Here is a 27,955-nt window from a genome sequence, read left to right on the forward strand (position 1 = left end):
CATCTCCCCTCACGTCCCCCTCATGTCCCCTCACTGTCCCCAGCGCCATCTCCCCTCACGTCCCCTCATTGAGCCCAGGGCCGTGAGGGTCCCGGCGCCATCTCCCCTCATGTCCCCTCACTGGCTCATGAGGGACCCAGCGCCATTCCCCCCGCTCCCCCGCCGCCTCCGTGGGGACCCGCGGGCGCCATTCGGGGCGGGAGGCGGCGGCCCGGCGGCTCCCCAGCGGGGCGGTCCCCGGTGCCGGCTGCCGGGGGCGGGCAGCGCCGTTCCCCTCCCTCCCGCCTGACCTCAGTTCCTGGCGGAGCGCGGCGCCCGTCACGAGTGCGGCCGCGCTGCGCTCCGCGTCCTCATCCCCGCGGGGCCCCGTTCGCCTCCGCGCCCGCCGCGGGGGGCCCCGGCGCGGCCATGGCGCGCTGAGCGGCGGCGGAGGCCGCCACCCCGCAGCCGGCGGGCCGGGCCGGGGCCGGGCCGGCGCAGCCGGCAGGACGGAGCCGGCCGGCGGGGGGCGGCGGGGCGGCGAGCGGGCCCGGCGGGCGGGCCGGCACTCGGCCTCCGCCGGGCGGGCGCGGCGGCGGGCGGCGGCGGCGGCGGCGGCGGCAGCGGCGGGCGGCGGCGCCATGGAGCCGGCGGAGGTGAAGGACCGCATCCTGGAGAACATCTCCCTCTCCGTCAAGAAGGTGGGCGGCGGGGCCCCGGGGTGGGGCTGGGGTGGCCCTGGAGACACCCCCCCATCGGTGACAGGGGTGTGGGGCTGGGTGTCCCCCTGTGCTGGGGCTGTGGGGCTGGGGACAGCGCTGGGGACTCCCTGTGCTTCATCTGTGGGCCTGCGGACAGCCCGGGGACAGCCCTGGGGAGCCTCTGTGCTGGAGCTGTGGGGCTGGGGACAGCCCTGGGGACTCCCCTCTGCCCTGGGGTGTCCCTGGGGACTGCCTCTGGCTGGGGGACACTCCTAGGGACCCCCCAGACAGTCACCACCACCAGAGATGTGGGGCTGAGGGACAGTGCCTAGGGACCCCCTGCCTGAGGTCTGGGGCTGGGCGACAGTCCCTAGGGACCACCCCCCCAAGGTAGAGGGCTGGGAACACCCCAGAGACACTGGGGGACTCTTTGGGACAGGGGTGTGGGGTCAAGGACACCCTGCCGTCCCCTCTGCCAGAGGCTGGGGACACCTTTAGGGATTCCTCTGTGTGGGTTTGGGGACCCCCTGGCTCACCCTACCAAAGGGACACAGCCAGGCTTGCCCCCAGGAACCTCCGTCTCTGCTGGTTGGGATATACTGGGGTTCCCCTGGCATTCCCCCTTTCAAAGCGTTTCTTTCTGCTGTGGACAGGACTGGGCGGATCCTGGTGGGATCCCTTTTCTTGGGGCTGTTCACTGGGGGGATCTGGACGAGTCCAGCATGAAACCCTCATTCCAGAGGTCCTCCCTCCAGCCAGGCATACGCCGTGGGTTGGCTGTGCCCTGGTCTGAGCCCTCAAAATGAGGGCTCTGAAGATGTGTCCCGTCTCTCAGCTTATTCTTCTCCTTGCCCCTCGTTTCTCCTTGCCCGTCGGCATCTGCTGCTGGTGAGAGTGTTTCTTAAAGCCTTTGGTGGGGAGCATCTGCATGCTGGCATGAAGGGGACCAGGACGCTGGAGTCTGTGTGGGGTGGTCACAGGAGTGAGTTGTAAGGACATGGTGGAAGTTTTTGGTTGGGTCACATGTCCTGCCTGGTCTACATGTGAGCTCCAGCTGTGTTTGAAAAAGAGCACAAGCTCTGTTTGAGGAGGTAAAGGGGGTCTTGTTCCAGTTTTCATCCCAAGTTTTGGGGGAAAGGAGGCTTTCTGGACTTGCTGACATTTCTCCAGTTATTTGGTTTCCACTGCCTTATGGAATGGGAGTTTTCCTGTGATCTGCAGTGTCAGATCCTGACACAGATTCATCCATGAAAACTTGTCTTACGAAGACCGTCACAAGTGAATTCCCGGCACTATTAAGGAATGGATGGCCTGACATTGCCTCTGGGACGTAGGACGGATGTGCAAACCTCTCCCAACCTTCCTCTTTTCTTCCATGGGTGACCCTGTCCTCTGGTCTCTCACCCTTTGGTTCTCTAAAAATTAAGGATAATCTTTTATCTACCCAGAAATCAGTGGATGTTCAGCCTGCTCCAAGCTCTCTTACAATGCTCTGCAGCACTACTGCCTCAGTTTCCCCATATGTATAAGGATATACTGCTTCCCACACAGGATTCGTTGGACGTAATTTGTTTGCATTCAGAAAATCCTTGGGGATCCCGGTTGGAAATGCTATAAAATCAACGTGGTGGTTATTTTAATTATTATAGTACTTGAACAGGACTCATCAACTACAGCTCTGCCAACATACCTCTGCCTAGGCCTGCCTCAATCTCTGCCAACTCCTGTCTTGGTCCAATGGTGAAGAGGGATTTGGGGATTTTTTATTCCTGCCCCTTTGCTTTCCTGTTCAGTTCAGAGTGAGAAAGCTCAGGGAAACATAGGAACCTATGTGAGACTTCATGCTGACAGACTTGTTTATACCATCCCAGCGAAACCAAACTCAACCACATGGTGAAAGTCCAGCGCTGGCACATCCCTGCTTTTTACCCCCGGGATGCAGTTCTCCTTCCTCGGGGACGTCGCTCCCCATCAGCTATGGAGCCGCTAATTTTTCCCAACACTTCCCTCTCTGACTTCAGCCCTCAAGTCCCCGATATTTCTCTTTTCCTCCGTGTTAGTGGGAAGAGTAAGGTAGTAGGTTAGGGGAGCAGATACACCCTTCCCATGCCCTGGCTGCACGGTGGGAAATCCTGCTCTCATTCATCCTCCTCTCCCTACCTCTGGGTCTGTCTTGAGTAATTCCTCATCACTGGAATTGTGTCATGGGGCATGGAGGAGTTTTCCAAGTATCTCGTCTCTGATTTCAAAAGATTCCTAGCTGCGTAGGTTGCTCGCTCTTTACTTTCGCCATCGTTGCAGGTTTGATTTGTAGAGCGGAGGGTTTGGATGTGTTCGTGGTTATGTGCGCACCTCCCCGCATTGCTTTTCGACCAGATGATGATAGGTTTTATTTTCTCAGCTTCAGACCCAAAGAGGAGCTTGTGGACTCTCAGCAGTCTGTGGACTGCAAGTCAGACATTATTTTAGAAGACAGCCAAGACTAAGCCCCACCTCGAGACTGGGTAAACTGGGACAAACCACCACTGAAGGCTGAGGTACCTGGTTACGATGTCAGGCTTTGAGTAGCAGCAGCAGCAGAAATGCCTTACTTTCACTCAGTGGCCCAGGGAAAACCATCCAGAAGCTTGTCAGCTTCCCTCTGCCTCAGATGGGGGAAGGCAATGAGCAGCAGCATAGCCCTGGGCAGGGTTTGTGCTACGGAGACCTGTGGCCGTGACTTTACCTGGCTATGACTTCAGTTTCTCCAGGGTGCTTCTGAATTTCAGGAGCAGGGGGTCAGAGCACAAGCAGTGAGTAAATTCTGCACAAATCAACAACAAAAAAAGTGCTTCAATTCCAAGTGAATCCCTCAAGCCTCACTGAACAGGACTGTTTCTCTCTTATTTTCCTAGAAACATAGGAGGGATGGAGCACAGCTAGAAAAGGTGGGGATGCAAACCTGCTTGGAGAGGGTAATTACAAACCTGTGGGTTTCTCTGTGTGATACCCAAGTGCCAGATCTGGACTGTTCACGTACTTCACCCGTATCTCAGAGATCAGTGGTAGCTTTACCATTGACTGCGGAGGCGTGAGATCGGGCCTCGACTGCAGAGAGGTAGAACATCTAATTTAGACACCCGATAAATTGTGCCCTGCAACTGGAGAGATGTCAACAGGCTGCTGCTCTTGGTGGCTTCAGGAGCAGTTGGGAGAGCTCAGCAGTAGCAAGTTGGGTCCTTGCTTCAATTCCAGCACACATCCAAGAGAATTGTGAGCATGGTGTTGATTTCCCATCTACAGCTTGTCCTCTCTGTCCTCCCTGGGAGATATAAATTAATTCAGAGGGCAATGCTCTGATTAAGCGGGCAGTGTGATGCCGCGGAGCTTGTTGCTTCCGTCTTGTGACCATTTTTTTTCCCCTTTCCCATCCAGTGCTCCCTTATCCTGCTTTCTGCTAAGAGGGCTGTGCTCCAACACAAAGTACTCTGCAAATTGATGTCTAACCCTTTTTTTTTTTTAAAGAATTAGGGCTTTATTGAGGCGGAAGGCTGGAGATGGGCGTGTTATGGCTCAGTGTGCATTCCCCGCTTTCTGTGCATCCTCTCCAAGTGGGGTGCAGACCCTTGTTCACTCAAGTGCTTGTTTTCTTCTAGGAGATACTACTGTGTGTGGCAGCAGTGGGATGAGAGCTGCCTCCTGGTGCCTCCCAGTTGAACTCTTGCCATGACAAGCACGCTAGAAATGCCAACAGCTTCATATCCATCCTTGGCCAACCACCTCCTGGTAGATAGAAGCTATCACAGGTGACCTGGTCCATGCTGAAGCTGGTAGCATAGATGTTTTGTGTTCTCTTGTTGGATTTCCCTGCCCTCCTGGACACTGCAGTGGGTTAAGGAGGGATTTATTGCTGTCCTGCTTGTGATTAGGTGGCAAAAATGCAAAGTCCTTAACAACAAGCATTTTTTGGCAATTCCAGGAGCTAAACTTGAAATCAGAAAAGAGATCAGAATCCAAGATTTTGGGGTTCTTCTCTGTTTTTCAGGCTTTTCTACTGGCTTTGAAGGACACACATTCCCATGAACTCTAGAGCAGCTGATACTTGGTGCATGTCAATCAGGTGGAGCAATGTTTTTTGCCGATGTTGCAGGAGTTCTTGCCAAAAGCTCTGGCTCTGCTCCGTTTATGCATGACTTTGGGAAGGTTTCCACTTCCCCCACAGTGAATTAATGCTGTGCCTTTTCTGACTGTCTCCAGACCAGATTTTCAGCCCTGTACCAGCCTTTGCAGTCCCCCAGGCTCCCTGAGCTCGGCCTTGCAACATCTCTGCTTCTTCTGCACGGCGAGGGAGGGTAGGTTTGGGGATGGCTTAGTGCCCCCATGTCCTGGAGAGAAGCAGGTAGCGCTGGAGTGGAGCATCCCTCCTCAAGTCACGTAGGGAACGTGCTCACCTCTGGCTGGGTGGATTTATTTAACCCAGCCGCTGCGACACAGAGGTAGCAATTCTGGAGATGTGAAAATAGCTAAATAGCGACTTGCCTTTTGCTTCCTGTTGAGGGGCACCTTGCTGGCTCTAAGACCATAGGGGTTTTTATCTCTGTCAGGGTATTTCCTCTCGCTCGTGTTTGCTCCAGGCCACATCCACAGCAGGGATCAACATCGCTCCTCTTGGCAGCCCTGCCCTGCCCCTTTGCTACGTGTACCAGGATTGTCAGCCACCAGACCACAAGACCACCAGAAGCCCGTGGCTGAAGCTAGCAGCAATCTCATGGAGCTCATAAGTCGGCCTTGAAGACATAAGGGTTGCTCAGGTGCTTTTTAAGAAGTCTACGAATGCTTGCAGCTCCGACACAGCATATTTTGGGGGCCCTCTGAGGGCTTTGCCACCGTTTGACGAGCAAACAAAGCCATTTGCTGTGGTTCCTCTGAGAGCACAGCCTTACTTGACTATTTCAAGGTTCGTCTCTTTGATGCATCCTGACATAGGTCTGGCGATGATACAAGGTTCATCCTCCGCAATTGCAAGGGGATTGGATTCTGTGGGTACCTAACTGATGTTTGTCTCTTTATACCCACCCAGAGGAGGTGTTTCTCAAAACCAGCTCTGGATCTGCTGTTGGTTAAAGCTACGATAGCCTTTTGGGGAGAAAAAAAATCTCATTTGTTCTCCTGCCACTAACACAAAGCGTTTTGCTGGGAGAGCAGTTGGTTTAGGAGGCTGAATTTTGGCAGTGAGTTTTGTATGAGGAGCTGAAGCAATGCCTCTGAGCCCCTCTGCCTCCAATTGTGCAAGTTCAGTGGCTGTTGAGCGATTTCAGCTTTCCTCGCTTCTGATATCCTGGTCTAAGAGGAGTAACCGAAATAACGGCAGGCCAGAGGACTTAGTCTACGCGGAGAGATTCAAAGCCGGCGTGTGAGTAAGCAGCAGCAATCTGGGAGAGCATTGCTGTTACCAAAATTTGCAGGGCACAAGCACCCTGCGCTCGCTTGTTTTGGTGTGTTTACCATCCAGGCTTGTTTTGTTCTTCCCATGAAATCTTTTTTTTCTGTTGTGCTGAGCGTGTAACCTTTCCGCCTGCCTTCCGTGAGCGCAGGGATCCTGTTCCACAAGCAGCCAGCTGCGTGCCCGTCCCTTGCTCCATGCGCTCTGCTCACCGTGACAGAGGAACGGGATGCTCCCTGCGACATGCAAGGTGTCGCCACTGGAAAAAATCCTGTCCTTGGCTGAGCCACGCACAGGTCCAGCCTGCTGCAAGGTTTGCTGCTCAGAAATAATGAAGGAAAGCCCTGGAAAAGCCTTGGGGGTGTGGGAGCTGATGAGTGTACGTGTCCCAGGAGGTGACAGCCTTGCTGGTGCTGGATTGCAAATGCTTCGAAGCTCTGCATTTCCAGCCACAGAGCATCTTTGCTGTGGGTTTCAGCTTCACCTGTTTCAGGGTCTTGTCTCTGCACGTCACGAGCATGCTCCATTTCTCTCCAGGCTGCTCCAGCGTCACTTGTGGTGCCTTCAACATGCTGATGCTCTGACCGTGCCGATGTATTTCATCGGGAAAGCCACAAGACCCAGGCGAGGTGTACCGAGTCTGGGATGGGAAGCTGGGCGCTGAGGCTGGTGCTGGTTTGGAAGCTTGTTGTAAGAAATGTTGAGTCAGATCATATATGCGACCTCGAAAACATCCTGCTAGAGCTGAAGTTTTAGAGCTTTGTGTTACACAAGTGTACAAGAGAGAATAACACCCCTGCCTTGAAATTCAGCGTGCTTTTATGGGTGCTATGGAAGACTAGGAGTTTTCCAGCCAGAGTGGTTTAGCCTCCTCTTTATCCATTTGCCATTGAATGCCTGTTCTTATGTGTCTGTCCTGTCCCTTCCCATCGCCTCTTCCCTTGGGGTTGAGCTGTCATTGCTTGCCTGGGACAAGGTCAGTCACCTGCCACCTTTTTTGGTGCTCCCTGGAGCTCCAGGCTTGATCCTGAGGGTGCTGAGCTCTGGGTGCAGCCCTAGACTGAGTGCCAAGACTCAGAGCTGGCTTCTTAATCAGCATTTTTTTAATCACGTTGTTAGACAGCTTTGCAAGCTGCATTCACAGGAAACCATATGGGTTTGCTCTTGCTGCAGAGGGTTATCCTGGCTGTGCAGTCCAGTAGGTAATGTGCCACCATCCTTGTCCAGTTGTGCAGTGTGGTGGAAAAGCAGGCGCTGGGAACAGGCTTGGGAAGGGTTTTGGGTCTAGCAAAGGGTTTGCATCTCCAGCTGCCTGCCTGGCTCATGAAATACTGCCCTCAAAGAAAACCGCCTACCTGATGGCTTGGAGAAGGTGTCTTTTCAGCTGCAGCTGCTGGGCAAGACAGTGAGAGGACAGGAATTGAGGCAGAAAAAAGACTTCTGTGGTATCTGTTATGTTTTGGCTGTCCGCTTGCTGCTTCATGGTACTGCTTTTGTTTGCACTCCTGCAGCTGGGGAAAACCCTTCGCCAGTCCGTGTGCTGTGGGTGGGAAAGTGGGTTTTAAAGCACCTCTTGCCTTTCCCATGCAGCAAGCGCTGTGGTTAGGGAGCCGGAGGAATGCAGAGGGTGCCCGACTGGGCTATTTGCTTTTCTTTCGCCATGTTTGTCCTGCCAGGGAAATACCAAGCAGAAAAAGGGAAATGAACTTGCTGTTGGAAAGCTGCTAGTGAAACATCTGCGGGCCAGATTTACAGAGGGGAGATGGAGACTCAGTTGGGTTGTGGCCAGCCGTGAACAGGTCAGGAGACTGTATTTCAGTATAGCAATAAAGTTGTAGAAATACTGGAGAGATTTCAAAGGAGAGACACAAGAATGATTAGATTTGGAGAATGGACTTTACAATGTGGCTGCCTGATTGGTTTTTGGCATTTCTTGCAACATAGGAGCTCTGCAAATAGGCCTGAAGAGCTTCACACTCTTTGAGAATGGGTGCAATTAGTAGGTTATAAAATTGTGCAAGGAGTATCCTTTTTCGTGTGTGCCAGAGTGGGATGGGGTGTGGTGTATCACTGCAAAAAAAAAAAAAATCAACTCATGATTGATATACAGCAATTAAATCCATCTTCTCCTCAACGGGGATGAGGTGCGATTGTTAGGAGCACAAACCCCATGTTCCCTTCCGTGCAAACCAGCTCTGTGTCCCCTTTGCACAAACGCTCTCCTGCTCTGCTTTCTTCTCAAGTGTGTTTAACTCGCCAGCCTTGAGTGTTTGGGCTTTTGTAACCAGTTCGCTGGAGCAGGTTTTGTCCCATGCTGTTGCAACACTGGTGTTCGGACTCAGTCGGGGCTGCAGAGTGGTCTCGGTGTATGGCGGGGATGCCTTCTGCATGCCGACGGCACTTATTTTGGCCGCAGGAATGTCTATAAATAGCCTCGGGTCAGGGCTTGAGGCATTCGCCGTGCCCCACATGAGTCTTCCGTCCGAGCCAGCCTTCAACCCTTCCTTCTGGTTTTGGAGTGCGGAGGAGACAAGGGGAAGAGCATCTCTCCGAGAAACCCAGAGATGACCAATGTCGTGTTCAGTTAATGCCTTTTAACCTTACTGCTTGCCTCCTTCCTGATTTTTCCCTGGCTCCAGCCCGGCTCGCTGCCCAGGTATGTCAGGGAGATGCTTTGTGGATGCTTCATAAAGTTTGGTCACCACCTCCCAAACAGGTCTGTCTGCCGTGCTGTGATTAGGGAGAGGTTGGTTTCAAATTATTCATTTGTGTTTTATAGCAATTTACAGGAGAGAAGTAAACACTTCATATAAATGCTGTTTCTTCAGGGCAGTGCCACATCACTCCTGCCTGTGCTGCACGATCAGGGTTGGGTGCTGGGATTGTCCATAGTTTGTGCCTCTGCCCCAAGATGCTTGAGGTCTTAATTCCTACAGATTTGGGGCAAGGTGGATCTTGGAGCAGGCCAGCAGGCCTTTGGGAAATGATGCAACTGGATTTTGTTCCCCAACTGGGAAAGCTGTTTCACCGTACCTTTCCTCCACGTGTGTCTTCACCCTTCTTCCCAAGGCGAAAACTCCTCCCCATCAGCTTTTGCAAGTCTCAGCCTTTTGCCACCCTTGCCGTAGGGACGACTCCACCCAGGAGATCCCGAGGCGTGTTCTGTCTTGTGTCCTCCCGAGGTATCTCGGCGGAGATTTGCCTGGCCTATCTCTTTTTGGGGCTTGTCGTGCTCCAGCAAGCCATGCACGTCCTTTGCTCAGGGCTGTAAGCTGTTGGCCATATTTATTTTGGAGGGGTGCTGGAAACAGCACTGTCCCTTGATGCAGCACTATCCGGGGACTGTGGTGGCACATCTTTGTGCCTGTGGGTAGGAGCGAGCCCTTGGTGCACTCCCCTGTGACCAGCAGCTCCTAAAATGCCGTGACTCGGAGCTCCCGAGTCCAAACCCAAAACTGCTGAGCGTGTGTTTCCTGCTCGCAGGGTCCCACGTGCTCAGGGCTGGTGTGACCCCATGACTGAGCAAAGCACAGTCACGCCAGCTCATCCTCTGGCTCCTGACGTTGCAGAGGGGCAGACTTGAGCCTTTTGGGGTAGGCTTGCTCTGGACATCGCTATGGGGCTGGGTTTTCCAGCAGCCTCCCCAGGAAGGGAGTGCAATGCAGGAGTAGCTGGTTTGTGTGGGGCAGGAGGCTGCGTGCTCCTTGCAGAGCAGCTAAAAGTAACACCAAGCCTTAATATAACGCAGAATGAGCCTTTCAAAACCTAAATCCCTTCATGGAGGGAAGGTTTGGCTTTTCTAGGGAAGAGAAATCTGTTTTTCAGAAATTCCCTGGTGCTTCTCGGTGTTCGTAGATGTTGAGATGAGACAACAACCGTTTGCTAGCGGTTTGCATCCTCTGATGATGGGAGCAGGTCCGTCCGTGTAGGAACGGAGAGGGTTGGGAGCTGTGAGCTGGCTGCATGAAGGACTGTAACAAAAATCTAAGTTATTTTTGGAGAAGGAAGGAAAGAAGGAAGAAAAAAGAGGAAATGCTTCTATTTGCTCATCTCTTTCGCTGCCCAGGCTTGGAGTCTCTCTGTCACGGGGAACTCCTCCAGTCGGTGGCACAGACAGGCTCCAAGTTCCCTCCAAGATGACCTCCCCGAGCTGTGTGTGCAGAGCTGGCTGAGTGGCTCTTTGGCTTTAGTCGTAAGGTAATGTAGGGCCTGGTTATTTTTGTTTTCCTCTAGCTGTCTCCCACAGCTGCATTTCCTCAAGGGGGCACAGAGCCTGCAGAAACACCCAGGACAGAAACCCTCCTCCGAGGGTACCCCAGCTCTCCGCAGAGGCAACAGCCTGGTTGGGACAAGCCGGGAATTTCTGCCTTCAAATCCTGGCTCACGTCCCATATGGCAGGGGCTTTGCTTCCTGCCTCAGTTTCTCCAAGTTGGGATATTTTAGTGAGCTTCAGACAGCTCTTGGAGAGCATCCCCCGTGGCTCCACCTATCCATCACCTGAGGGATACGGCTCTAAATTATGACTTCGTTTCTTGCTCTAGTGTCCTTGCTGCAGCTTAAAACACTGGCTGCAGGTAGCTCCTGAAATAGTTCTTGAATAGTGGGATTTTAGGGCATTCTTCTCCCTGCTTGAGTCTGGGCTGCCTATAAGCAGTCTAAATCTTCTGGCTCAGCTTCCTCCCCATAACGGATAAGGGCTGCTGAGCTGAAATGCTTCGGGTCTCACCTGGCTGTCGTGAAAGAGTCTGTGCATCGCCGGAGAACTCGCAGTGGCTCTGCAAACAAAACGTTATTACGTATTTCCTTCCCCAGGGGATTTACCTTCTGGACTAGATGGGACAGGGACAGGCTGAACTGCGCTGTGTGATCGGGTGAGGGAATTTGGCTGCGATTATTCTGGCTCAGCAGTTCTTTCCCACATAAGGGCTGGGACCTGTTCTGTGCAGGAACACGCCTGGCTCTCCCATCTTACCTAAGAGCTCCAGACAGTGTCAAGGTCTTCAAGCCAGGAGGGAGTTTGAGCTAGGTATGTTTATGTTTTTAAGAGGGCTGTTGGGAACAGTTCCCCAGGGTCTGTGAGGTGATCTCTGTCCCCTTGATAACTTTTACATCAAGACTGGATGGTTTTTCTAAAGGAGCTTCTCTGGCTCTAGTAGTAACCCAGGAGGAGAAACCAGTTTCTGGGGACAGGTCAGACTTGACAAGCACAATACTATCAAGTTTTTGGGTTTTAGATCTACCATCTAACTGGTGAGGTTTGGCAAAGACATATCGGGTCACCAAAACAACGTACGTACACTGATGCGTTGTCGTGGCTTAGCTGAACCGTGGTCGCTTGTCGCCAGACAGAGCAAATAAACGTGGCATGTACAGCTGAGATTACATCCTGGATGAGTAATCTCCCTGCCTGAATGCCAAGTGTGTCCGAGACCGGGACCTAAATAGATCTGTAAGCTCCAGGGGCAGGAGGAGGCTGGTGGGTCAGTTAGGAAGGGATATAAGATTTGGGTGTAAGGAGATTTCTAGGATTTCTAGCAGGTTTTGCAGAAGCAGAAAAGCAATTTACGCTGTGTCAAGCCTGTGAGGGCTGTTGTCAGAAGAGCACGGGGCCAGCGCTGACTTCAGAGCTAACTTTGCAGCTGTGAACAGGTTAACCAAGGATGAGTCAAGCTGTCCTGTTTTTTGAGAGCGGCAGCTACATGACGTGATGCGTCGTAGCGATGTAGCCTCGCCCCAGCAGAGGCACACGACTCAGGATTAATTGAGCTGCCTTTGTCCCATACACATATGTCTCCATCCGTATCTGCACTGCCTTCTGCACCCTCTGAGTCCCTGCTGCTGTGCGGCCAGGCAATCCGTACCAGCCTGTGTTTGAAAGTCTGGGGCAGCTCTCAGCTGCCTGGCATTGATACCCAGCATCATGGCGGTCACTCGAGCCGCCTGTAACAAGAAAACCTCTGTCTCTTACCGGGATGCTGAAACTGCGCTGAGATTTCATGCAGATTTAGCCCAGAGCGCGCATGATGCAAGAATGAGGCTCCTGGACTCAGAGCAATGTCTCTCCCCAGCCAGGGTTTCCCATGGCAAGACCCTGGGACCGAGGAGGGGACTCATCCATGGCAGAGCCAGAAACAGAGCCCAGAGCTCTGATTTATTTCTGTTCTAAACTGCTTTGTGATGGCTGCACTGCTGCAGAAGAACCACCAAAACCTCGCTGTAGTGCTTGCTGTAAAGGAGGAGGCTGTGCAGCTCAGCCCTCCTGCTCAACAAACAGGGAAGTCGGTTGTGCAGCCACGGCCATGCTGCTGACCTGTCTCTGAAACGTGGATGACTCTTTGTGGGTGAGGTTCTCCTTATGAGTTACTGCCTTAAGGGTACTCTTAAAACCAATTGCTACACCCTGTAAGTAACCTGCATCAAGGTTTAGCAACCTGAGAGGTTAAAAAAAAGCTATTTAGTGCTGGCTGTGAGTGTGTTGGCATCTCCATCTGCCTCCTCGGTGGGCTGTAGAACGGCGTTTCAGCCATTCCATCTCTTCTTTTTGCAGCTGCAGAGCTACTTTGCTGCCTGTGAAGATGAGACGCCAGCCATCAGAAACCATGACAAGGTCCTGCAGCGGCTCTGCGAACATCTGGACCACGCTCTGCTCTATGGGTAAGTGTGGAGCCTGCCTCTGTGCTGCTGGGATGCTTTTCGCTGTGCTTTGCCTAGCATGTAGCCTCAGCATCGAGGAAGTAATTGGGATGGAGATACTGAAGCCCTTGCTTAACCTTCCTCTGGGCTTCTTTCTTCTTCCAGCCTGCAAGATCTTTCCTCGGGCTACTGGGTGCTGGTCGTTCACTTCACCCGCCGGGAAGCCATCAAACAGATAGAAGTGCTTCAACACGTGGCCACCAACCTGGGACGCAGTGAGTATTCGCAGACGCTGCCCCGGCTCCGAGGGCAAACCTCAGTTTGGGGACATCTGGCAGGAGGCCCAGGCAGGTTGTGCTGGCCGCATGTTCGAACGCTGGGGCTGCAGGCAGATTGAGGGAGCCAGCGGACAGCTCCCCGCTGAGTCCGGCTCGCCTTGGCCAAGGAGGTGGGAGTCCTGGCATGACGGCTCTAGAAATAATTGCACCATGCCTGAGGATCAGGTGTTGGCCGTAGCCCTGCTTCTGCTGCCATGAAACCAAAGCGATCTGCTGGGCTGTGTTCTCGGCAGGGGTTTCTGGCAGATGGGAGGCATCACCTCTGTCGCCCCAGAACGTCTCGCTGTAGCTGTCGTTTGCCTGATGCTGCTTCTCCCCTGCTGCGAGTTGTCTGAAGCGGATGTTTGGGACCATCGAGGCTGCTTTTGATGCAGGACGGTACCCAGAGACCTCCTCTCTGCCTGATTATCCCAACACCCTTCATCTCCCAAGCCCCGTACCGGTGAGAGCGGAGCTGAGCACAGACTCCACCATCACCTCCCTCTGCGCCAGAATTTGTGTAATATCTCAAATAGCACCTGCGCTGATTTAGAGCGATTCTCCCTCCATCTCTCCTGTCTCCTGATCCCTGCTGGAAATGCCAGCAGGGCTCCCATCTCACCGGAGTGACACAGTTGGGTGTCTGCTTCTCAACTGACTACGACGCAGCCTCTTATTCTTATTCCCACTCCAAATCACAAATCTGACCCTTCATCTCCCACTGACATTTTTCCCCACAGATTTCCCCAACGATCAGTTGCTCCCCTGAAATGATACGAATGTGAATGAATGATCTAACGTGTTTTAATTGATCTGTGATTATTTCCAGGCTTGCTTTGCTTCTCAGGCGTTTCCCCACAGATAAATCTCTCTGCTGCTTTCTTTTCAGGCCGGGCATGGCTGTACCTAGCCCTCAACGAAAATTCCTTAGAGAGTTATCTGAGGCTGTTCCAGGAGAACCTAAGCCTGCTGCACAAGTATTACGTCAAGTGAGTATCCCAGCTCATTCTCGTTTGGGCACTGGTTGGCATCCCTTCTTGTCAGCAGCAAGCCCTAATTTGCCTGTGGGGAGCAAGCAGTTGATCAGGGTCTGACCTTTCCTGGTGGGTTTTGCAGAGGTTTTATATGATTAATTTAAAGGTCCCAGACATGGACACACTGTCCTATATAAGAGGGTTTGCATGCATCTCTCATAGTTAGCTGCTTTTACTCCCACTCCCAGATGTAGCCTTTATATTCTTCCATGTTTTCCAAGAAGCTGTTGAGTTCTTGTCCAGGGACCCAGCTCTGGTGGATGCCCGCAAATCTGGGTGTAGCTCGTTCGAGGACAGCACATAGTGGATGCCCGCCTGCTCTGAGCCACACGTATCTGCCCTTAAGCTCTGCCATTGCTCTTAGGAGGCAAACAGCAGACTCACAGCTCTGGGGCTGTTTATACAGCAGCTCAGAGACGCGCCACCAAGAAAACAGAAGGGCGCTTGTAGCTATTTCTTCTCTTTCCCACATCTTTAAGGCTCTTTTGTTTTATCCATGCTGCAGGAACGCCCTCGTTTGCAGTCATGATCATCTGACCTTGTTCTTAACGCTGGTGTCCGGGCTGGAGTTCATCCGCTTTGACTTGGATCTGGTGAGTGTTTTATCTGTTTCTCTTGACTCTGGGAGAGCGGGCATGTGGAGCAGGGGGAGTCCTGGGTGTCACAGGGCCCACCACTTGGTCCAGGGTGTACCTTCTTGTTGGCCTTCAGCTGAAAACGTGAAGCTGCCGCTTTTAGGAAAGGCTCTAGGCTGGGATTTTTGGAGATCCAGCAATGGGATTTATTCCTATTGCTCAGTTATTCCTCTGCATGGTTCAGAAGAAGAATGAGGCAGGTATGGGGAAGCCAGCTGCGGGGCAGATTGATGGGGATAAAGGAGTTGAGCTCTACAAGTGTGGAGCGAAATGCTGGCATCCCTCCAGGTAAACACAAAGCCACTGGCTAACCCTTGGCGTCACAGTGGAGCCGTCGGGTTTCCTCTGAAAGGCAGCAGAAATGGACAGTCAAAGGATGTTCAAGGACAGCCCCCTCGGTTCGACTGTGCTAATAACTGTGTGCGGTGACTCAGAGCCTGACCCACCCCACGCTCTCTTCTCTGCAGGACGCTCCTTACCTGGATCTGGCCCCATACATGCCAGACTACTACAAACCTCAATACCTGCTAGACTTTGAGGACCGCCTGCCCAGCTCCGTGCACGGCTCGGACAGCCTGTCCCTCAACTCCTTCAACTCGGTCACCTCCACCAACCTGGAATGGGACGACAGCGCCATCGCTCCATCCAGTGAAGGTCAGTGGTTTTTCAGAGACGGGTGCAGTCAGGGCTGCGTGCTCCCACATCTCCTTCAGCTGAGCTGCTGGACCGGACAAGAAGCCAAATGAGGTAGCAGATGATGGGCTGGAAGAGACCAAAGCAAGAGACCCAGCAGTTAGGCTGTGACTCTCTCCTGTCTTGCCTTGGGGGGTGCTGGGGTTTAAGCTGTGGACAGCCCCTTTGCCTTGGACCGGGAGAGAACGGCTTTCCCTGCTAGTCACCTCAGGCCTTGTCTGCATCCTGGGGGGTGTGTTTTAGCAAGAACAGGAGAAATCTCCCCGTGGAGTGAAAGCTGTGCCTGTATCTGAATGTGGCTTCCAGTTCACAGCAGGTGTGCAGGGCTGCCGAGGACTTTTTGTAACTGCTTATTTTGCAGTCCAGATACCCAAATATGCTGGAGGTGGTGGGGAATAGTTTCCAGAGTCTTTTCTCCATGCCTGCAGTCTGAAGGAAAGGCAGCCAGTGGTCTCAGAGGCACTGTTTTTTCCTTTTTATGCATCTTAACTTGAGCAGCCTGATAAGTTGTCATACTCACCTGCTTATCCCTATCAGAGAGGGCTGGATGTTGTTCCCGTTGAACTGAGAAGACATGTACCTTGTGCCTGCCCCCTTTAACCTGCTTCAGGCTGGAGCAAGGAGCTGTTACGCTGTGTGAAGCATGTTCACGTGAAGAAACAGCTCTGCTACTGCTGTTCCTAATCCAAAATACATTGGCCCTGTTCCTTATTTTATGTCAGTTTGAACAAAGCAAGATCAGGGGATTCTGGAACAGATGGGGTGATGCGTGCTGTTAATTGGATGCAGTGAATTCAGGACTGAGTCTGCATACAGACGGGTTCCCTCTGAGACAAGGGTCTGCCAGTTGCCTTTTATGTGCAAGATAGAAACTGCAAACATTAAAGATGCTGAGAAGAAACAGCCCGGGAAGCAAGACGCAGATGCGGGCATGGGCGTTAGCATCGTTTCAGCAAAGGCTTTGAAGCACAGCACTCTTTTGGGCTCACCCGCAACATCTGCACTCGTGCTGTAAGCGTGAAAGGGTTTGCTTTCAGGGACTTGCTTATGCCAAACCTCCAGCATCCAGGTAAGTGGGAGACAGCACGAGGATCCCAGCAGTAAAAATCGTGGGAGGAAGCTCCTCTATCCCCAGAGGTTTGGCATAAGCAGCTGTTTCAGTGTGTGCTGCACCCCCTGGACTTGTATTCCTGTTCCTCCCTCAGCAGCACATGTCTTGGTGCCAGCACATCTCCTGCATGTCCCTATTGACTGGGCAAGGGGTGTCACTTGGGTTTGGCTACACTCTCCAGCCCGTCTGGTGGATGGAAGTTTAATGCTCAAGAGAAGAGGGGTTTGGAGTAGAAATCCGGGAGATTTTGGAGCTAGATTTTGGTTTTGGCATCATTGCAAGCTATTTCGTGTGTCCGGGCAGCGGTTGTGATCTGTGTCTCAGTTTCCCCATGCGTAGAGGGATTTGGTGCTGATGTAGAAATGCCGTCCCCTGTTGCAGCACCGGGACGTGGAGGTGTCTGAGCCCAGGAGGGCAGGCATTGCCGCTGTTCCTCCGGCGTGGGGGAATTCAACTTCAGTAACTCTTTCACTGCTCGTCATTTCAACAGGAGCATCTCACTACCCTGGGAGTGTAGGTGGAGCTGGGGATTTTTAGGATCAGAGGACAAGTTTTTCCCTTTAATCAGACCCCTGGGTTTGCAAACGTTAATGAGTCAAACATCGCAGTATCTATGGGAGGTAAGTGTGAAGTGGGGAAACTGAGGCACAGAGGGATTAAATTGCTTCCCAGAGGGGATCCCTGATCAGGTGCACAAGTCCTGGATGACACGAACCATTTTTCTGTTTTAGCTTTCCAGCAGCTTGCATAATGGGGCCTTCATCCTTCACTCGTCCCGTTGTAGCTCCCAAAATGCAAACATCCACGAGGAACAACCATTAGTGCAGCTGGTTTCCATTTGCATCCATGTTCCCTAACTATTTTCTCATGCGTTTCAGATACCGATGGAAGACTGTTTTGTTTCTCTCCTTTCCCATCTCCCTCCCCAAATCCCCTTCACACTCTCCCCTGTCCCCCCTCGTTCCCCAGTACTTGTATTTCTAATCCTGAGTTTTATCCCTCGTTTTTGTAGATTATGATTTTGGAGATGTCTTTCCAGCAATGCAGACCATGCCCAGCAGAGACTGGGAAGGTGGGACATACTCATCTGTTACAACGTTTTGTTTTTCTCTCTGCATTGCTGCCACCTGAAGCTTGCTGCATGCTCCCCAGTTCATTTCTTTAACAAGCAACCACCACATCTTGATGGAATTTGGTAGAGGCAGAAAGGAGCCAAAAAGATCCCCCAAGATGGGAGGTTGTGTGTCTCATCTGTGAGACCACATGCAAAGCTTTCCCCAACTCCTGGCCTATGCAGGCACGCTCACCTGGCCGTATATTCCGGAGCGGAGGGTTGTTTTCCCGCCTCTGATGATGCCTCCATGTCTTCAAGACGTGTCTGCCCCAGCGCTTGGCGTAGCAGATGTAAGGCTGGAGTTACGAGTGCAGTTCTGTGGCTGCTTGATACATTACGGCCTGTGTTGATAAAGGAGCCTTTATACCAGGTTACAACAGAAAAGCCGCAAAATCGCCCTCGCCACAAAGCTGGCAGGCAGGGATTAGCGGCCATCCAAAATGAGCGTGACCATGCCAGCCAGCCTTACGCCGTAGATTTCCTCTTTGGGGGTAAAGCACGCAGGGTGCTGACTGAAAAACTGATCCACCTTCATGGATTTCCAGAAAGCCCTGGAAAACAGCTGAATTAATTCTGCTTTCTTTAATTTTGGGCCTTTTGTGGGGATTAATTTGGGAGGTTTTGTTTTCCTTGGACCCTGCTCTCCTGTGTCAAAATATCTCACTTGAAGCCACAACATCCAGCACATGGCTGTGCTCAGTTTGGGTCACTATGCTTCTTTTTTTTTATTATTATTATTTTTATTTTAGCACTTTTAAAACCAACTTGTCAGCTATGTCTGGCCTTTATGGTCAAGAGCATGTGCCTGTTGTAGAGGAACTTGTTCTCCTTCCTCTGCATGCGGTCCCTGTGCATGTCCTTTGCACATCAAGGGAGTAGGAGACCTCTCTGCTTTACCCCCAGAGGAAATACACCCACAATCTGTCCTTTGCAGCTAAAAGCTGAATGGAGCCTTGGGTCTGAATTGCCTTGGCCGGTACTGCCTGAATATTTGGGGAAATTCTGCCTGAATTCCATGTGGATTGCTCTTGGGCTCTAACACGCTCCCTCTCATCTTCTTTCTTACCCTACGCGCAGAGGTGCTCACAGAGATGGTTTAACGTGTCCCTGAAGTTTGAGCGTACACCTAGAGGGTACAAACCACATTTCCAAACCCACCACGCAGCGAGCAACTTAACCGTGGGTGTTGGGTGCAGGTTGGGAGAAGCCAAGGGATGCTGGGGGCAAATCCCTCTGGCTTTCGGAGGCATGCGCGGCTCCCGTGTACAGGTCCCGGTTGCAAAGCGGTGCCTGTGTGATCCACCACTGCTCTGGGCTGGGTTACTGTGTGCTGAGCAAACCTCGGTGGTAGCAAAGTTTTCATCGTAACCCCGCGACAGGTTAGCTTACTGATGCGTTCCTTGCTGTTTGTACACAGAGCAAGAGGTTAAGAAAGTTGGAGCAGTTCTCCGTTTTCAGCAAATGCATTTTGGGGTAAAATTCTGTATTTTGGACAAAGATTGTTTTGTCTCAACAGAATCAGCAGGGTTTAGGCAAAAGAAGTGACGTTCATTTTGGTGATGCAGGCTAGAAGTCTGGGGCTGAAATAGCTTTTAAACGTTTTATTTTCCCTTTAATGTAGACATTAAAGATCTACCCGATTTACTTCCCTTGAAGTTCACACCCTCCACGCTGCGGCGCAGGCGTTTCAGGCAGGAACAAAGCAGCGTTTTGAAATCAGCTGTCACAAAACTGCCTTTATTGGATTTTTATAAGAGGTTTCATTTTCCTACTCAAAACCTACACCCCCAAATCAGTCTGCCAGGGGCTGTGGTTTCCTTCAGAAGGGGTTTCCCTGCCTAGCAAGAGGTTTCTAGCTGGCTTTGGAAATGAAGAGTAACCTTCCTTTAACCATGACTTTGTGGACGGATAACTCCAAGCATGACTCCTGTAGCCCTTCTCCGCTGCTCCTTTTCTCTCTGAAGACTAACATGGGCCAAGTCGGTTGTGCCACGACCTGTCTGTGCAGCCTGCAGTCCTTGGACCCCCGTGAATGCTGTGTCCCCCCTCATCACACTTCCAGATCCCCGTGTGTGTCTTGTGCAAGCGGAGAAAAGCAGCTGGCTCCGTAACAATCGCTGCTCTACGGGCTGGCTCCGTTTCTGCCCTTCTAGCCGAGCGCGCATCTTCCTAAGACCCAGTCGCAGGGGAGAAGCAGCAATGCAGGGCAGCAGCCTTGTTAGCTCGCTGCCGTCTTGCTAAGGAGCACTGTGGCCCCAAGACCCCTCAAGTTCCTTCCCAAGGATGCTGCCTCTACTTCTTAATCCGGCTGCCGGCTCCTGGGTGACTGAGCTCTTATTTCCAGGCGTTGTCTAAATTGCAGCGGGTGCAAAATGCAGAGCAATGCTGGGTTGCACGCTGGCCTCTCTGTCCCTCCTCGCAAAGAGCCTGCTGCCCACAGCAGTCTCTGAAGCTAAGCTCATCCAACAGCGCTCTGCCGGTGCCCGGGATGGTGTCACTTGTGAGCAGTACGGTGACCATGTAGTGCCCCGAGCCCCCAGCACGCAGCTTTGCTTGATTTGACTTGATCCAGGTGCCCGAGCTGACGTTAATCCCGCTCTTCCCTTCTTGTCTTTGCAGACGGAGACCTCACGGATACACTCAGCTGCCCGCGCTCCACCGCCTCGGAGGCCAACGGCAGCAAGGCCTCCGTGAAGAGCCCGACGCAGCGCTACAACCCCTTCAACGAGGAGAAAGCTGACGCGCCGTCCTCCACTGAGACCACGCCGGTGCACACAGCTTCTCAGGAGAAGGCAGAAGCCACCCCTGAAGGAACAGACCAGTCCGAGAGCTGCACAGAGCTGGAGGTCATCAGGTAGGGACAGAGCTGCCTGGCCTGGACACATGCTGCTGAGTGTCATCTGTCACCAGAGGCTGATGATGTGCCACCCCTTCTAGTCCAATGCAGATGGCATCTGTGATCATGAGAACGTGATTTTATATCTCCAGACACCTACAGATGCTCTGTAGGTGTCAACAGAGCTGGTCCCTTGGGTCTGTAGAGCTACAGGCTGGCTCGACATAAACACCTTTACCCTGCAGTCTGTATCAGAGAGCTCAGAGGAAGCTGTGAGCTTTTATTTGAAGCTTTCTCCAGCTGGCAGCAGGATTGCAAAAACTCTGGGTCTCAAATCTTCTCTCCTGTCCTTCCTCTTGTTTGTCAATGAGCTGTGGCTAAACCTGTCGAGGGACATACCTCCGCAGACCTGGCCTGTGTTTGACTCTTGCAGAGGCGATCCCTGGGAGTCCCTCAGAGCCCTTAACCCAGACAAAGATCTTAAGACTCCATCTGCTCACACCCAGGGATGGGGGCACCCCAAAACCAGCCCAGCAGGCCTGTGCTTTGCTCTTACACACTGTTTTTCCTGGGAGGAGCAGAGGAGCTGGGTTGCATCACACCCACCTCTCCAAGAGACACGAGGGAAGGGGAGCACTGTGCTCGCTTCCTAAAGAAGAGTGACCTGGCAGCAGTTTGGGTGCTATGGGAGGCCTGAACGCTTCCGCAGTCAGCATCCCAGTGTGCCATTCGGCTGGAGCAGGCTCCAGCCTCCATCTCCCTCTTCTGGCAGCTGGGGACATGGCATTCCCACCTCCTCTTGAAACCTTCTCCCCTCCCAGCATCTTGCTCCCAGACAGGGATTTCTCCCGTGTCACTTTAGCTCCACATCCATTTGTGATCCCCTTTGCAGCCAAAGGAAGCCCAAGATGCTGTGTCCAGCAGCTGATGCCTCTTTTTGTTTTTTGATAGGTAGGAAACAGTGTCCACACCCTGCTTTTCTTTTGACGGCTGGCATGGAGACGGGGACTCTATGTTGCCACACTCTGAGCGATGTTCTTGATATAAGGATTTCTCTGCAATAGGGAAAATTGTAAAGAAAGGTTGTTGGGAAAGGGTGGGACCCCTCTCTGTATTGCAAAAGTCCAAGCAGGCACAGACGAGTGACATCTCTATGGGTCTCTCACCATGCAGGTTAGCCAAGAAGAAGAAAACAGGCAAGAAGAAGAAAGCGAAGCCTGAGGAGCTGGTGAACACCCCTGCGCCCATAGTGCCCGAGACCCAGCAGGCCAGCGGAGACAGTGGCGTGAACGGGATGAGTGACAGAGAAGACCCACAGAAAGATGACGGTCCTGCTGCCCCGGCTGGTGAGCCAAGCCCGGGCGGGCAGGAGGAGGGTCGTGAGCGCTCTGCCCTCAGCCAGCTGGCTTTACGCATCCCTGAGATGAAGGACACGTCCATGGAGAGCGTGGGGCAGCCCCTGAGCAAGGTGATGGACAGGCTCAACGGGCAGCTGGACCCCGGCGGCTGGAACGCCCCCCTCGAGCCCCCTGGGCAGTCCTTTCGGACTGGCACGCCAGGGGAGACCCCAGACGGATCGTCCTCTGGCGACTTTAGTGAGGGGATTTCAGCCCCCATGGACTTCTACCGCTTTACCGTCGAGAGTCCAAACGCTGCTGCACCAGGTGGTGGCCACCATGACGCTCCAGGGCCTGGCCAACCGCCACATGTTTCTGGTAGCCCTGAGGCTCCTGAAGAAGAAGAAAGCAGAGAGGGAGAAGCAGTTGGGGCAGTAGAGGAGTCTGGAGGGACGAGTGATGAACCCCAAACTGGCCAGATAGAAACCACCAACCCCCAGGCTCTCCGCGAGCCAAAGAAGGAGCAGCCCAGCCCTTCCCCAAGCAGCGCCGAGGACTCTGGCGTGGAGGAAGGGCAGGGCAGCCCTTCGGAGCTGACCCATCCCTCCGAGTTCAGGTGAGGCTGGGTTTGCTCAGTAGGGAGAGCATCTTCCAAACAGTCTTGAGCTCAAGCTGTCAATTTTCCCTTTGGCCTCGGTTTGGGGGGCAAAGCCCATCCTTTTCCAGGATGAAGATGAGGCACAAGGGGTCAGGAGGAGAAGGTCTTGGGGGGCCAACAGGTGCCCAAATCATTGGACAAGTTCAATAAGGAAGGAGATTGCTGTTCTGGACTCACCCAGCCCCATGTCTATGTCCATCCTCTACTGTCTCTCTTCACAGGGTGGATAACAACCATCTCCTCCTGCTGATGATCCACGTCTTTCGGGAGAACGAGGAACAGTTGTTCAGGGTAAGGTGGTCACCATCGATCTCCCGCGAAGGACCCAGCTCTGTGCCTGCAACGGCCGTGGGCTGACAGCTCTTTTCTCTCCGCACAGATGATCCGAATGAGCACCGGGCACATGGAGGGGAACCTGCAGCTGATCTACGTCCTGCTGACAGATTGCTACGTGTACCTGATCCGGAAAGGTATCCCGTCCCGACAGCCTCTGTGCTCAGCTGCAGGGAGGGAGGCTTGCTTGAACCATGGCTTGTCCATAAATTAGAGCACCATAGCTCACTACCTTCACTGCCAGCTCCTGCCAGGTCCCTCGTGTCCCGCAGAGCAGTGGCTGTCACAGTAGGGACTTGTAGGTTGACTTGTCCCCCAAGAAGCCCTGGGACACGTGCCCTGCAGCTCTGTGCTGCCTGGGACATGGCTTGGTTTGCAGGTCCATCGCTGCTGCTGCGCAGTGGCCTGGATCTGGGCAGCGCTGGGGTCCTTTGCCCCCCTTCACATGGCTCTTTGTGTCTGTGCCAGGGGCAGCGGAGAAGCCGTACATGGTGGAGGAGGCCGTTTCCTATAACGAGCTGGACTACATTTCGGTGAGTGCAGCCTGGGTTGGGTCAGTGCTCTTGGGGGGAGCAGGAGGCAAGTGGGGAGGTCAGTCCTCACCTCTCCAGCTGCAGGGGTGTCAGGAGCATCACAGTGGGGGGTTTCTGTGGGGCTCTCTGTCCCCAGGGAGCATTTTGGCCAATGAATCTTTGAGACTGGGAGAGTTAGAAGTGATCCCCCCTCAAATGCCACTTCTGCGGGTGCCCAGCTCGTATCTTCGCATGGGCAGCAGAGCGACCACTGACCTTCTCCCCCGGAGCCAGAAGCCAGGTTCAGCCCTGCTCTGCCGCCCCTCGTCCCCCGCCTGGCTTCCTTAACCGGTCGTATGTGGCACAGGTTGGGCTGGATCAGCAGACGGTGACTCTGGTGTGCACCAATCGGAGGAAGCAGTTCCTGCTCGACACTGCGGACGTGGCTCTCACCGAGTAAGCAGGGACCGGGCGGCGAACCGTGGCACTTCCCTCCCGGGGTGCGGGACCTCTGGCTGGCACCTTGGACTCCCGGCGTGACTTGGGGAATGCAAGAGACTCCGGTGACAGCCCTTCACAACAAAGTCCTGCGACCAGTGGGGGTTTGGGGTTTGGTTTGATGCCACCGGCTAAACCCTGCAGGCACTGGGTGATGCAGACCGCATGTCCTTTGTGTCACTTGGGACGAGTAGGGACGAGGTCTTGAGTTTCAAGGCACGTCCCCAGGTCTCTCTGCGTGTTGTCAGCTCAGGGAGGTGAGCTCTTTAGGGCCTGGATAATCATACTGGGATCTGTGTTGGGATGAGTGTCCATCTCCCAGTCTCACCCCTCTCCTTCCTGGAGTTCAGACTTTGCAACCCCCCATTTTGACCCTTCGGTCTGGAAGTCCAGAGGCCCATGTTGAAGGGAAGCCCCTTCGGCATCAGAGCGCAGGAGGGAGATGAGGGGCTGTTTGCCCTGGCCTCATCAGAGATCTCTGTCTCCCTCTCAGGTTCTTCCTCGTCTCCTTGAAGTCAGCCATGATCAAAGGGTGCCGGGAGCCCCCGTACCCCAGTATCCTCACGGATGCCACCATGGAGAAACTGGCACTCGCAAAGTTTGTGGCCCAGGAGTCCAAGTGCGAGGTGGGTTTGGGCATCGCGGCTATCACCACACGTGGCAGAGGCTCAGGGATACTCCCTCCCGTTGACTTCTCCACCTGATTCTCGCAGGCCTGTGACGTGGTTGTGCGTTTCTACGGCCTCGTTCACTGGGAAGACCCCATGGACGAGGCGCTGGGACCCGCCAGCAATAGCTACACCTCCACCGAAAACGCGGTCACCAAGGACGGCATCCTGCACTACAAGGCAGGGACCTCTTACCTGGGCAAGGAGCAGTGGAAGACCTGCTTCGTGGTGCTCAGGTGGGCGTTGGGGCTGTGGGTCGGGACTGGGGTCAGCTAGGGCTCACCAGAGAAGGTGCTGGGACCAGTTTGCTGCCCAGGAGCTGCTTGGGAGATGGAGGAGACCCATCTTGTCACCTGGGAGGCTCAATCCACCAGTTGTGGCTGCCCAGCAGCAGGAATGCAACGCTACAGGGCTGTGTGGGTGGAGGGCAGGGCAGGAGCGGCTGTGGGACCGAAGGCAGAGGGTGTTTGTGCAGTTGCTGGAGCCGAGCTGACTCCAGTTAACGCCTCTCTCATCTTCCCAAACGGCAGCAACGGGATCTTGTACCAGTACCCGGACCGCACGGATGTCACCCCTCTGCTCTCCATCAACATGGGGTAAGAGGCTGGTAGGATGTGGCACCCAGACTCGGCAGGGGTCTGGGGATCGGGAGCTCCTTGGGATGTTCAGGGAGGTGTTTCAGGGCAGATTATGACCTAGTCCGTGCCGCAGGACTCCCTGCTTGCTCCTGGCTGGGTACAGATGCCCATTTGCTTTGGCTCCGATGTGTGTAGCTGGAGATGGGCTCATTTCCTCCTGCATGGAGGTTTTTGCACGCCAAGCCCACCCTTTGATGGGGAATTGGCCTCTGAAGGGATGACGTACCCCTCCAAGAGCCATGCTGGGAGACCCACCGTGCTCAACTCCGGCTCTACCACCATGTGCAGAGACGGAGGTCATCCTTGGAGCAACCGCAGAGGATGTCACAAATGGGAAACGAGTGCTTGAGGGGAAAAGGGGTGACGTGCAGCGCAGGGAGGGCAGATGGAGGCGGTTTTCAGGCTAGCACTGGCCGGTCCATCTCGCTGATCTCCGTCCTCCCCCCTCTCTCCCAGCGGCGAGCAGTGCGGGGGATGCAGGCGCTCCAACACCACCGACCGGCCCCACTCCTTCCAGGTGATCCTGACGGACCGGCCCTCCCTGGAGCTGAGCGCCGAGAACGAGGAAGACATGGCGGACTGGATGCAGTACTTCTGCCAGGCTGTCTCCAAAGGGGTGAGCCGGGGACAGGCCCCCAAACACGGGTGCATCGACCTCCTCCTTCGCTCGGAGCCCCTTGGGCACAGCCCAGCCAGCACGGAGCTGCTTACAGGAGCAGGGATGTCTGGCAGGGATGGAGCAGGCAGTTTTCTCCCAAGCCAGGAGGGCTTCCCCATGGGGCACCCCATGGAGATGGGACACCTTCGTGCCAGATTTTAACCCCCGCCTTCCCCACCCCGTGCAGGTGATCCCCCAGGGTGTTGCCCCCACGCCTTGCGTCCCCTGCTGCCTCGTGCTGACGGACGAGAAGGCTTTCACCTGCCACGAGGACTGCCAGACAAGCTTCTTCCGCTCGCTGGGCACCGTGGAGCTGACAGACATCACCGCCATCTCCACGGAGGCCGGCAAGGAGTACTGTATCCTGGTGAGTGTGGTGCTGCGGGACCGGCCGGCCCGGGGCTGGGGAAGGACGGCGGTGGTAACGCCCGTCCCCTCTCTTGGTGTTTAGGAGTTTGCTCAGGACCGCAAGCAGTTCCTGCCCCCCTGGGTCCTCTATTTTAGTTGCACTACAGAACTGGAGAGGTTCCTCTCGGCGTTGAATGACGCGTGGAGGAACATCTACCAGGTGAGTGTGTGAGGCTGCATCACAGCCTTCCTCCGGCGAGGAAGGGCAAACGGGGCCAGTGCCCTCCGAGGAAGGAGTGGGTGAATTTTTCCCTGCAGGGTTGAACCCACCTTTCCCACGAAGGGCAGGAGAGCCACGGAGCTCCTCCGTGTCTGTATAACTGGGGGATGTGGGATTCAGAGCCTGAGTCCCCTGGCAAGGGGGGCCATGAGCATCCAGGGCTGGCAAGAGGAGTGGGGAGGAACCTGGGTCAGCCCCGTCCCACTCCATCACCCGTATTTATGACACAGGCGACTTTCCCGTTGTTCGTTCCCCTCCTGACTGCCCCGCACACGTGTTTCAGGTCGACCTCCTGCACAAGACCATTCTGGACGCCGCAGTCAAGAAGAAATGCGAAGACGCTCAGAGCCTCATCGACAGCGCCTGGCAGCGCAGCGACAGCCTCTGCCGCGGGCGAGCGGAGCGGGACCCCTGGTGTTAACCCTGCCCGGGGGGGAAGGACGGCTGACAGGGACCCATTTTTGGAGAGCAGGGCCTGTATCCGGCTGCCCCGCAGCCAACTGGCACCCCAAACCCTCCTGCCATCGCTCGGTCCCCACCAGGAACGTGCCTGCAGGCGTGGGCCCCGCACCCTATCCCCACCACACTTCCACCAAGGTGGGGACATCCAGCGTGTTTTGGGGAGCAACCGGACGCTTCACCGCGCTGGAGGCGAGGCCGAGCGAGGCCGCTTTCCTTGTACAGCCGTGCAGGCGAGCCTGCGCCCTCCTCCTCGTCCAGCTGCCACAGGGCAAAATAATTTGCCGTTCACGGAATGATATCCCACTAGTAGCGAGGGAGAGGCGGGGAGCAGGGTGGGCTGGGGATGAGCATTCCCCCGTCGCGGTGGGGAGCGGGACTGAGGAGTTGTTCATTTTAGAACAGGGTTGGGGCGCGCAGGTGGCGAGACGGGAACACTAAATCGCTACCGTGCATGTTTTCTCCTTGCTAATACAATCACTGAGTACGGCACTGCTTCGCCTCCTCATTCTCCCGACATCTCCTGGCGCCAGGAGATCTCGCCCGGGGCCTCCGGACATCACAAAACCACTCCCCAGCCTGTCGATGAAATTTGAGGTTAAGGAAGAAGGACCGGGGCCAAAAATTTTGGCCCTGAATATCCCAGCGGGGTTTTAGGAGATCTCAGAAGCCGGTTTGAGGTTTGGACGCTGGCCCCATGTGCCGAGGGAGAGAAGAGATTGAGTCCGATGTTCTTCAGGTGTCCTAAGGGACGTTGTCCCACGGCTGCCACCAAGCACGTCCCCATCTTCTCGGCTCGCTGCATCCCAGGCCAGCGAGGACCTGCTGCCGCTTGCCCTCTACAGCGAAGCCCTTTGGGGCACAACCCCAGCTTTTAAATAATAATAATAATCTGGAGACCTTCTCATGTAATATACGTTCACGGGGCCTTTTTCTGGGAGGAAATGTACGTGACTGAATGTATATGTATATACATCTGCTTCCTTTCCCCCTCCCCAAATAAATATTCGTTGGTAACTCAGCTTTGGCCCAGCTGAAATTCCCGTGGCGGGGGCTGCCGTTCCTCCTCCCCCCCCGTGATGTTGGAGCC

At 54.3% G+C, this 27,955-nt stretch overlaps 1 protein-coding gene across 1 annotated transcript; it reads left to right on the top strand.

The window, feature by feature from the left end:
• The first annotated feature begins 620 nt into the window (after nt 1-620).
• Nucleotides 621-27,682, top strand: PLEKHM2 (pleckstrin homology and RUN domain containing M2). The gene is made up of 20 exons (XM_059829913.1): nt 621-680; nt 12,651-12,757; nt 12,902-13,011; nt 13,943-14,042; nt 14,593-14,680; nt 15,190-15,376; nt 17,539-17,598; nt 20,260-20,494; nt 21,650-22,429; nt 22,693-22,762; nt 22,851-22,941; nt 23,273-23,337; nt 23,684-23,772; nt 24,308-24,440; nt 24,528-24,718; nt 25,013-25,078; nt 25,577-25,736; nt 25,966-26,145; nt 26,230-26,346; nt 26,690-27,682. Exons 1-20 carry the CDS (start codon nt 621-623, stop codon nt 26,825-26,827), a joined length of 3,027 nt encoding a protein of 1,008 aa, XP_059685896.1. The 3' UTR covers nt 26,828-27,682.
• The last annotated feature ends 273 nt before the right edge of the window (nt 27,683-27,955 follow it).

The sequence above is a fragment of the Gavia stellata genome, chromosome 27, assembly GCF_030936135.1.
Source record: "Gavia stellata isolate bGavSte3 chromosome 27, bGavSte3.hap2, whole genome shotgun sequence".
NCBI classification, from domain to species: domain Eukaryota; kingdom Metazoa; phylum Chordata; class Aves; order Gaviiformes; family Gaviidae; genus Gavia; species Gavia stellata.

Excerpts from the sequence above, each read along its gene's own strand:
- PLEKHM2 (XM_059829913.1), top strand. The coding sequence starts at position 621 with ATGGAGCCGGCGGAGGTGAAGGACCGCATCCTGGAGAACATCTCCCTC. Across the intron at positions 23,338-23,683 it reads ACGAGCTGGACTACATTTCG|GTTGGGCTGGATCAGCAGAC; the intron begins GTGAGTGCAGCC and ends TATGTGGCACAG. Across the intron at positions 26,146-26,229 it reads GCAAGGAGTACTGTATCCTG|GAGTTTGCTCAGGACCGCAA; the intron begins GTGAGTGTGGTG and ends CTTGGTGTTTAG.